The sequence below is a fragment of the Pristiophorus japonicus genome, chromosome 10 (assembly GCF_044704955.1).
Source record: "Pristiophorus japonicus isolate sPriJap1 chromosome 10, sPriJap1.hap1, whole genome shotgun sequence".
Taxonomy (NCBI): domain Eukaryota; kingdom Metazoa; phylum Chordata; class Chondrichthyes; family Pristiophoridae; genus Pristiophorus; species Pristiophorus japonicus.
Window position 1 is genome coordinate 165,579,483 of NC_091986.1, and position 11,633 is coordinate 165,591,115.

Below are 11,633 nucleotides of genomic sequence, written 5' to 3' on the forward strand. Positions count from 1 at the left end.
TTTACTACTTCAATACCCTGGAGCCATCATAGCAACGAGAATGTGAGTTTCCTCCCCCCAACAAAAACAGTACTGAAAAATTACAATTAACTTCCCTACATCTAGTAAGATAAATCAAATTATGTGATTTGGAACTCAGGCTTTGAGATCTACATTATAATAAACTGGTCCGTTTACAACTAGCGCGTTAGATTTACAAAAGTGTCTTTAAAAGGGAAAACATAGAACGTATATACATTGAAAGCTGAATAACAATTAAAATAAGTACAGTACAATTCAGGTGCATTTCTGGGGAGCAAGGGGTTCACATTTGAAATGTTGAAATGCAACTGATAGTCTTTCTGAGACCCAGATATCGCCTAGCAGTTGGCAACTATATTAAACAAAACATTTCACTGTCTTAAAGCCTGAAACACACGGGAGAACAATTATCCAAATTACAATCAGTTCACATTGTCAGTACGCCAGTGGCAAATCTTCAGTGCCCTTTAGCGATCAGAATTTCATAGCTGCTGGTTGAAGTGTGAAATAAAATGTCCAAACAATGTCAGATTTTTTAAAAAGTCCAACGCTTCCGTAATGTATCCCTGGAGTGCTGTAAAAAGTCTTCTTGGACACTGAAGAATCTGGAGCTCCTTGATTAAGGAGGTGCCAGTGCACACTTTCCCCCTGTCTCTGCATCGCTGTACAGTGGAAGGTGTTCACTGAGAGACTGTGCCAGGTAAGACCCCACCGCTGGCAGTCAGTACCCCACCGTTAGTAACCGAAAGAGAAGCGGCTGTCCCGGGAGGAGCCGGGCTGAGCTGGGCCAACCCCTGCTGTGACTGCTGTTGTAACTTCTTCTTGGTCATCTTTCGCTCCTTTGCTCTTCTGTTCTGGAACCAGATTTTTACCTAAAAACGCCGAAATGAAAAACAACTTAGTAAAGTACTACAAGACCAGGTTCCATTTAACTTATGTTAAAAGGATCGCTGTCCGGGATACAGGCTGTATCGACTGTATAAACTACACAAACATCAACGCCATCAATGTTAATAATTTGAAGAATATTGTTAAATATATGTAAAGTATAATTTCTGATAGTTACGTTGCTTTTTTGGACTTGGTTTTCGCCCGAGTAACAACATAGAAAATAAAAAAAACATTGCGTTTAAATTGATCTTTATTTCTTACCCGACCACAGAAACCTACACATAAAGTTACCTTTAGCTGCTTGTAATAAACGTGTTCAGATTTACACAGCGGGTCTTTTCTACTCTTAAGAAACCAGCCATTATTGAGTGGTGTCAAAAACATGACGTAAATGTACGAATAACTGCAAGGAATGTGATATATTACAAATGTAATTATCTTAGCTGCAGTGCCTAATTCGAGTTGAATGTACGGTGGATATTTATTTCATGTTGTGACTGTGACTTCATTAACCTTTTTATTAATGTGACATGCTGCTACGACCCCTGCTATTGCCAAATATTACAATAGACACGACATTGGGAAATTAATTTTCAGTTTACTAAATTAGCTTGTTTTAAAATAATTGTGAATCACAGCGGGAAATTAAAACCCATCAGATTTATAGGCCATGTATTACACAGGGTCTGTGATGAATTGAAGTTTAGAGTCCCTCCTTGTTTTTGATTTCGCTAACCTTAGTTCTCGTGTTAAATCACAGGCGCTGGCTGCCCAATATACATAGATTGGTCAGAAATTTACCCCCTAGAAATAGTTGTGACTCAAAACTTTTGGAAGGACATCCTTTGAACCACTGCCACTTGTAAAACAGATCACTTCTCGAGATTTATACCGAACTATTACAGTGACTGTACTCTCCACCGTGGCTTTCTTACTACATATTTATCAGCGAACACACATGGGTTACATTTTCAAGAACCATTTTCAACCTATCCCGTGGTTTATGAATTAATCTTCCCTCTCAATCAGAGATGGGAGAAGAAATCGGGTTATAGGTTATTCGCAAAGTAGCTCTCTGAATATTCCGTGAACGCGCCGAAGTGGCAGCTCTGAGGTTTGGTGTGGAGTGTGCTGCGGGCGCGCAGTTTCAATGCTGTGACTAACCTGTCTCTCAGAAAGCCCCAAATTAGCTGCCAGCTCCGCTTTGCGCCGGATGGTGATGTAGCGGCTATAATGAAACTCTTTCTCTAGCTCCAGCCTCTGGTGATCTGTGTATACCACCCGATATTTGTCCTTTGTTCTTGTTTTATCTACAAGAAAAAAAGAGTAGAAGCGCATATAATATAAAGGAAATGAATTCTGTATTATTGTGACGTCGGTTCCCGCGGAACAGTGAAACAGTTGGACCTTTATAGAGGTATAAAATGGAATACTGATTATAATTAATTAGGTTATTAAGTATCTGATAAATATTACTGAATGTGCAGCGATTTAGTTTCTTGTGTTGACATTTTGCCGAGCTGATCTGAAATCCTTCCGAATATTTTGTGTCCGTGTCCTGAACATATCCCATGGCTACTTGTACCATATATATATTTCAACGTTCACACGAGAAATAAATGTTAGCATTTGCAGTTTCTCCAAGATAACAGGGAATTGACCGCATAAAAAGACGATTGATTTGGAGGGCCCAAAACCACAAAAGAAAATATTCATGTATATGCAAATTGGAATAAAAGGTTAAATGAGGTCAATCGATAGCTGAACCCAGATGTTTAACCAGGGCACAAAAACACCGGAGCCGCCCCATCTTAACCTACAGAGTGCTGTAAAGGCGACGCACCCCAGGAGGCAAAATAGAGCATATCCTAAATATATACAACTGGTTTTATTGTGCAACTTAAAGTATACACCTTCCAATGCTTCTTTTTCTCAATTCTATTGGCGACTATTTACTACTGCCCAGTATCGACTTTCTAACTTTTATATTTCTTCTGGTTAAAAGAATACCCTGCACTTATTCTATATGTCCGTGATCAAATGATTCTTCGAAAAGTGCACAGATCAAAGAAATGTTTGCAAAATAAACGACATCCGTCTCATTCGGGTTAAGAGATAAAACTTCGAGCCTTTTTTATCAACAGGTGCATCTTCCAGGCCAGACTTATACTGGGCACCTGACATAGCGGTCTTTTTATAACTTTAAGGGAAATGACACTGGCTGAGAAAGCCTGAAAATCTGAGTCAAAATGATTAAAGGTTCTGAGATAAGATTGGAAAAAAGTTGACCAAAAATCCCGATCATTTTGAGCTTGTTTCCCAAGGTGTTTTAAGTAAGCTAAACTGATTTATTTTACAAGCGACTATACGATTTTGATAGTCTTACTCATTAACCAACGCCGAAAGCACAGCACCACACAAGGCCAAACTTCAGATTACGAAATCGTAGCTGAAACAGTCTGTGTTAATCAATAATGAATACGTGAGAAAAATTGATCCCTTTGTGGTCAGTATTGTGGCTGAGTTAGGTCAAAGACTGGCCAGGTTGGAGTAACATCAAGAGCTAATCGAAATAACTGGCCTAGCCACATCCTATCAAACCAATGCCAAGGCTTGTCAGGAATTCACTTCAGTGGGTTGATAATGACATTTTGTGGGGGCAAATGTTAGTTTGAGTGCATTTTAACAAAACAGGCAACGGTCAAACATGTCCAACGAAAGCGAGGGCCCTTAAGTTAAACATTAAAATAACTCGCGCAACGAATGTCTTTCCGGGCATGCGGCATCTGAGTATTTGGGGAATGTTCACACTCTCAAAAAAAAACAGGTGAAAATGAAAACCGCCAGAGACCTAAGGCGGTTCCTAACATTTAATCTCCCCATTGGTAATACAGGACAAACAGGTGTGTTGCGTGAGGCGCAGCTGCGTTGGCGTACAAGAATGAGAACTGCTTAAAATACTATATAGATGGAAGTGGTTCTATTATAGTTAACATCGGATTTAATAATTACGCTCGTCTATCTATTTGCGCCGTGAATCGAGCGGTTTTGGGGGGAAATGCAGGCACAGGTCGCGCTCCCTATCACACAAATCTGTTTTGCCTGTAGTTAGATGTTCAACGCCGGCAGGCTGACTTTGTTCAAGTAATTCTCTGCAAACCGCAACAAAAGCACCCCGCGAAGAAACATGTCTGATCTGGGGACATTGTATACAGCTGTTTAAAGGGGAACACGGCTCAAACAATGCAGTACAAGGCGATCTTATCAAAGAGATTTTTTCAGTGGTGGAATAACAAGCCCATTCTGTTTGAATTACCACTCCTGAACAAATGGCGGCAGAACCTTTCATCACAAACCTCAGCACATTTACATTTAAAACCCCATTCCGAAAGACAGAAGAATGCTAGAGAATTTCAATGGGAACCTGCTTCAAAGATCCAGATTGATTCTTGGGGCGGGGGCGCATACGGGCATTTGTAGAACGCAAAAAAATGATCTGACAAATGTACTTTTAAAAAGACACATTAATCATCTAAACCACATGGCTTATCTCGTGGAGCAAGAATTACACAAATAATCCCTGGGTGCTGAATGGAAGGGTCAGCGAACCCATTGGGAACGGGATCAACTTCTTGATTATAGTTTCCTTCCAGTTCACCTAAAGCGCAATTCTGTATAAACATGATAAAAGTAAAATAAAAACACACACTTTAAAAAAGGCATATTTTCTAGCTTGCACACGTTCTAAATTATAAATATTTATTTCGGGAAAAAGGAACCGTATTTTTCGACCTCGGCTCCACTTTCCTTTGCCCTCTTGTCACCAGCATTGCTTGGTAAATTGAAAGCACCAAAAAAGACTATTACATTTGCAATTCAAACTCTTGCAGTTTCTAAATTTCAGGCGTGGGCTGTGTCTCTTTTCCAAGTTATTATTCTGAATTTGGAATACTGCAACATTAATTACCACAAGTATAATTTGTAACAAGATTTCACAGAAACGTTTTTTCGGAGCTCATTGACATATATGTATGTCACAGGTAACACTTGGTTAGTTGGAATGAGTAACATTTATTGTTCAGTGACGGCCTGGGAACTGAACGGGATCTTGCAGAAATGTCAAAATTCTTTATTTGCTGCGAAACTCGCCACCCTTTTCCGGGAGATAGATGGAACAATGGGGCTGGTAGAAAAAGGTGTATATCAAAGCACTTCATGTTGAAAGGTCATGACACACAAGAGATCAACCATCAGTCTGCGGCTTGGAGAGGGGTAAATAAAATAAATAAATTAAAGCGATCTGGGCTCTATACAAGTCTTCAGGCTAAAATAAATTTCCATTACAATTAAGCCCGGCGCCTGGTCGTGCTGCCTCTTCTCTAGTTTACATTTTAGTTTTAGCATTTGACCTATAACAAGAGTTGCAACGACAAGTTCACTTATTATCTTCCACTCGACCAAAGAGACTGAGGACATTGCAACTCAAAAGGGCAAATCTTCCTCATTGCAGCAAGGCTCCGAGATGTCACTTGTAACTGTCAAAAATAGATCTCAGAAAATTGCTAACTGTGAAAAATGCAAATCTTGCAGCCAATGTTGCTTCAAATCCCAATGTTAAATCAACGATTTTAAACTCTAACCAAGTCCAGATGCGTCCTGCAAAGCTAGTTAGCTGTAAGGATGTGTTGTGCTGGAATACTGGTTGAAGGATGCGTTGTGCTGGAATACTGGTTGAAGAGTTACTAAGAGATAAACTATAACTTTATATATCTGTGCACAAACCGGTATAAGCGAAGCAATCTTGTTTCTGGGATGACCATGGAAATATTTTGTGAAAGTTAATGTTAATTAGCGAAGGATGGAGAATGATTCTTTTACATCTTCAATACTTTTAAGTGCAATCAGTTCTGGGTGGGGAGAGACAAAAGACATTCTAAGTTACAGTATGCGAGTGGTAAACCAGTTTTCAGATTGGCTATTTATAAAAGAATACTGTTTAGTGCTTAAAAAATAGCAGGTACTAATAAAAGTATTTGCTTAATGACTCAGAAACAATTGTCAGTCGACACTGTTCAGTGATTTATATGGCCGAAATTGGTTATAAAATCTTCGAATGTCGATAACAGGGTTTGGAATTATTGCAATTAAAGTATGTCTTCACATTTTAAGAGCCTTATCAGGATGCTAATGAATAAATTAAGGTGAAAAAGCAGAAGAAATAGCCGTCACAAAACTGAGTTACAAATTTACTGCCATTCATTTATACATTAATAATAATGCTATTATATTGGCCTGTTACAGCCAGTGTCCACATGAGAAAGTACCGACTATAATAAATACTGCTTACCTCGCAGTACAATGCATACATGGAGCTGGTCTTTCAGATAGCATTATAGAAAGCATTCTGACACGGTATTACCTCCTCATTTATTAGTGTTTAAACGGAATTTCCTGACAGATTGACAGTGTATGATACATATTATAAATAGATCATTGGTACATATATTAGGCTGTCTACATCAAGATCTCCTTTGCAGGTCTGGTGGGTGTCCAATTAAAGGTAAGACAGGCTACGTTTAAGAAATCGCTGTTTATTATACGAAGAATTTTAGCAGGGAACATGTTATCAACTTCAGCAGATTTTTTTTTAAAGAAAAGTCATTTATTTACTCGACTCCCATTAGAGTTGAACCTCAACATCAATAATATTTATTTACATTGATTCCGATGAAGAGAACCCGGGCTTTTACTGTGCTTGTCAAAAAAGTGCGATCAATTTCTCAAGATGCGACTGGTTTTGTGGCAGTGGAGTTAAAAGCACAAAAATCATTTTATCTTCTAAGATGCCTCGTACGCTACGTAGATTCGAGGAGACTTTTATATTCACATTTTATATATACAATGTAAATGTAAGACGATGGAAAGAAGACTGCAGTCTTGGAGAAAACAATTCTCCATGGCCTTTGAAGGGCTGGGCTATTCTCTACAAATAAGTAATAGACAATTGAAGAAGGCAACAATCTTCAACACTTGTTATAAGTGAGGCGAGGAAATCTTTACAACAGAAATGTAATAGTAGTTGCACACAAGGAGTATTATGCAGCATTCTGTTTTTGCACGGCAATGCTACGAGGATGGTAAAGCGAATCTGGTAGTAATGTGAAAATGGAGTACTGGTAGCAACCCCAACATGGTAGCATGTTGCAACTGGTAGCAAACTGGGAGTTTTAAGGCACAAAACACAGTCTTACCCGTTGCTGATAGCTGCTGGTTTGGCTTCCTCATCCATTGGTAAGGGTTGCGCCTTTGGCTGTTGGGGGAATGCTGTTCCAGAAGGTTATTATTTAAAGGCTGTATCACACCAGATCCCGGGGTCTGAACCGAGTTATAATCTGTGGGGTTGTAAGAGAGAGTCCCTGGTGAGGTGTTGATGGCGTGGACCGTGTTTGTAGGTGCCGCGTAGGCACTCCAATCTTCCCGGGGAGGGCCATAAGGAGAAGGCCAGGATCCTGAAGATTGCGGGTGATTGTCGAGGTTTACGCCGGGCACATGATAACTAGCATAGTCCGGGTACTGTGGTGGGCCGACGAAATTCTGAGCGCCCAGGTTGATGCCAGAATGCCGGACGGACCCTGAGTACATGCTCATGTCTTTATCCAGAAGATAGCTCACGTACATGTTGGCGATAGGGCGCAATCGGCATGCTGCTTTGGAGAAATCCAGATTTTTATTTTCAGGACTTTCTTTTTCCTGATTTGCCTTTAACAGTGTCTCTCCAAAGGCGATCAGGGCGATCCGCCCGTGTCCCACATGATTAACGATTGTTTACAAGCTTCTATTAGTAATGGCAAACTAAAGGCAGGTGACGTCAACTAATTCGTACAGCCAAAGATTTGCATTTAAAAAGATAAGGAGACAGGAGCGACTCGAGCAAGAGCTGCATATTCAACCAAGTATTGTTTGAGAAGCTTCCTCCTTCTATTCCAACCTTCCGCACTTTAACCTCAACGTTCCTGATAGTAAAATCATTAATCACATTCAGAAACTTTAAAAAAAAATCAGCTTTGGAAAGCTAACTGGTTCTGCAGGTAACGAGAATGACCCAGACAGAAGTGGTGGAAATGACCAGTCACACAAGGTTCAAAAGGCAGCAGAATCGACTAGTTATATATCACATCGTGGACAGATATTCAGTATTCATTTTAAGCTATATGCACAGTTTTGCTCTCCTTATCTGAGGAAGGATATACTTGCCTATAGGAAGTGCAATGAAGGTTCACTAGATTGATCCCTGGGATGAGAGGGTTGTCCTATGAGGAGATGATTGAATAGATTGGGCCTTATACTCTCCGGAGTTTAGAAGAATGAGAGGTGATCTCACTGAAAGATTCTGGGGTTTGGGGGGATTGATAGGGTAGGTGCTGAGAGGTTGTTTCCCCTGGCTCGAGTGTCGAGAATAAGGGGATAAGGGGTCGGCCATTTAAGACTGAGATGAGGAGGAATTTCTTCACTCAGAGTGTTGTGAATCTTTGGAATTCTCTACCCTAGAGGGCTGAGGATGCTGAATCGTTGAATATATTTAAGGTTGAGATAGATAATTTTTTGGACTCTGGAGGAATCAAGGGACATGGGGATCGGGCGGGAAAGTGGAGTTGAGGTCTTATTGAATGGCAGAGCAGGCTCGAGAGAGGTCCTGTGGTCTACTCCTGCTCCTAATTCTTATGTTCTTATCTGGGAGGGAAAGAGAGAACAAATCTTGGTCTAACAGGTCCCATGATGAAACCAGCCTGAAAGCTTTACACCAATTTAGTAAAATCTAATTACAAGCATAATCAAATGTTTTACTGTTATATATACTGGACAGTGGGAAACCAAAATAAGTCATAATTTACACGTAAATCAAATACCAATAAAACATGTTTGTGTTTTTGGAAAGCACAGTAATCTTGAAATCTAGCTAGGGGTGTATCTGTGTTCTGATATTTCGAAGACCACAAAATAAAACTCTTCACAGAGAGCCATTTTATGAAAAATGATTTAATATCGAATGAATTCTCAGCCAGACAGAGAGTTGCTGCCAAGAGTGAGAAATGTTGTGTTGATTTGCAGTGTGCTCATTCCCTTTGGTAGAACAGGAAGTTGGATGAACTTGCAGTTGCAATACATTATTTGTCAAATGCTAAATGTTCAATTGCGTGAAATCGAGTTTGAAGGTTATCAGGTCAACAGCGGATAAACGTGTATTCTTTATGTATTGCTCAGGGCTCCTGATTCTAATCAGGAGACGCTTTACACCCACAACTTCTTTGAGATGAAACAGATTTTACAGAAATAGATCAAATTTGATTGAATAAATGGTGCATGTCGATCATTATAACCTGACAAATTATTGAAGATTCTGATATGCTAATAACAATCAGAATAAATAGCGAGAATATAAACAAAAACATGCATACATTTCTTGGGAGCGGAATCATAAGTGGTAGATTGATCAGAAATGTTATATAATTAGGATTTCGAGATTCTCAGATTTTTCAGTTTGATTTCACTTGCAAAGTTAATATTTCAAAGAAATGCCAAGAGTTGAATATGATATTTTGTATCTAACACCAGAGAGTGCATTTATTAACCTGACTGGACAAATAGGGTTTTATTATTAAAAAAAATAAAAGCACATCAGAACACACGGAAACAATGGCCCAGATAAACCTGAATAGAAACTAAACGTTTTGGTCTGTCCAAAAAGGTTGATTCGTGTATTGAAAACTAGATGTGGAAGGATTTTTGAACCTCCATCTCGGTCTCGTTTCATACTGCTACTTACAAGTCAAAGTTAGGTCTGAAATTGATCTTTTGGTTTGACGTTGAGACACTGAGCAGTAAAAGAAAGAGTTATATACATATACACGTGAATATCCTCCAAATTTGAAATACAACCACACAAATTATGTTGATGTTATTGACCCAATCTGCACAGAATTTTTTGACGAGACGGCATAAGTAAACTGACCCATTAGGGTGTCGAACGTTGTTAAAATATACTTTATAATCTATATACAATATATGTGACGACGTGGAAAGTGCATCTTCTCTCTTTACGCACTGTGTTTGTAGCCTTCTCGGGCAATGTCTAGAGAAATGGGCGTTGGGGGCATCTCCACAAAAGTCTTCATTCTCATTCAGTGGCGGTACTGCAACTTGGTTGCTTCTCAATTTTTACAAAACAAAGACATATAAAAACTATATGAAATATATTAATTACGTAGTATACTGTATCACATTTCGTCCTACGCAATATAATGAGGCACGTCATTTTATGTTGTGGAATATATTAGTAAAGCGATCATGTTTTGTAACAACCGCCATAGAACATAATACACCTGTCTATTCATGTCTTATACCAGTGCTGTTGGTCCCATTATTTGATCATATCTTAATATTATTGCAACATTTCCAGCCTTAGGAGAATGTCTGCACGGAACAGACTGCATAGTTTATATTTATATACGGACGTTTGCCATGTGTAACCCGAGTAGCAGAATTATTTGAAAGGATATTTTACCTTCTGGGGCAGGTTTTGACATGTTACCGCCAACCTGTCTTGGAGTGCAAGTACAATTGATAGTTAGAGACCGTGGTAATTTACAAACTGCCCTGGCAATGTCAGCAAAATATTTGAAATCATGCTGGTATTTTAAATCCATCGGTGAACGGGAAACCTTTTGGTGACAATGATTTTTATATTTTAGAACCGACAAAAACGTTTTTATTTAATAGAAAAGAGTCGGCTCCTTGCCGCAGTTTAGACTTTAACATCTCTGCCAATGTTATTTTAAGTGGGACAACCTTTCTCCACAATTCAGTTGACATTCCTTCTGGGTTTTAGTGACCGGCTAATATTTTTATGTAAAACTGTGACCAAATTGAAGTCCCCACTTTTCTCTTCGGGCCTTGAAGTCGATTCCATGTTAATGACTAATTTTAAATCACCGTATGCGAATTTGATGAAGCAATAAACTGAAAATACAATTTAAAAAGGCGATAAAACTGACAAAAGTTGTTGTCACTTGAATTATATTGCATGATTGTGCTTCATAAATTTCAGCTCCGAGTTGTCTGTCCTGTGAACACCTTTCAGATCCTGTAATCGCAAAGTGATAAATGACCATTAACTAGACGAGTTATGATCATGGCTATTTATTAGACTAACGGGACTCTGATCTCGGCAGCTTTATCTGCCTCAATTCGTTCTGTCAAAACAATGCGCGAGTTATTTTCCTCAATTTAAAAAAAAAAGCAATTAGTACGTTTCTTCTGAGATTGAGCCCTTGTGGATAACTGGTTCAGGTTAGTGACTAGTTCAATCAAATTCTGACTATTTCTGGGAACTTTGTTGAGAGTTCGGAACTTTAATTCATTACGTGACTAAATTGAAGGACGTCTTCAAAGGGCATTATGTTCAATAAATAATAACCATCTACACCAATAACGTGGGAAAGTGCTGGGGCTAATGTACAGATATGTTTCTTTTCCTATGAGTGTAAAACCTAATCAAATCAAACAAACGCAATATATTCTAGTTTCGCTGCATTATTAGATTTCAAAACGATTTATTCGATTTGCAAAGTTACATTCTGCATTCTACAAGAGGTTTGCACATTTCATTCAGAGCACGACGTGCTAATACATCAGAGAATGTATTTCCGAGTATTTGATGTTTT

The 11,633-nt window shown here is 38.9% G+C and overlaps 1 protein-coding gene across 1 annotated transcript; it reads right to left on the minus strand.

The window, feature by feature from the left end:
* Window positions 1-701: 701 nt before the first annotated feature.
* LOC139274845 (homeobox protein CDX-1-like) lies at window positions 702-7,590 on the minus strand. Its single transcript, XM_070891545.1, has 3 exons — window positions 7,164-7,590; window positions 2,077-2,222; window positions 702-893 (listed from the first exon to the last, which is right to left on the minus strand). The coding sequence occupies exons 1-3, from the start codon at window positions 7,588-7,590 to the stop codon at window positions 702-704; spliced, it is 765 nt and encodes a 254-aa protein (XP_070747646.1).
* Between the last annotated feature and the right edge of the window lie 4,043 nt (window positions 7,591-11,633).

Bases quoted from the DNA above. Each gene is read 5' to 3' on its own strand.
- LOC139274845 (XM_070891545.1), bottom strand. From the start codon at position 7,590: ATGTACGTGAGCTATCTTCTGGATAAAGACATGAGCATGTACTCAGGG. The intron at 2,223-7,163 runs GTAAGACTGTGT...TTTTTCTTGTAG, and splicing joins CCAGCAGCTATCAGCAACGG to ATAAAACAAGAACAAAGGAC. The intron at 894-2,076 runs GTTAGTCACAGC...CGGCGTTTTTAG, and splicing joins TGGGGCTTTCTGAGAGACAG to GTAAAAATCTGGTTCCAGAA.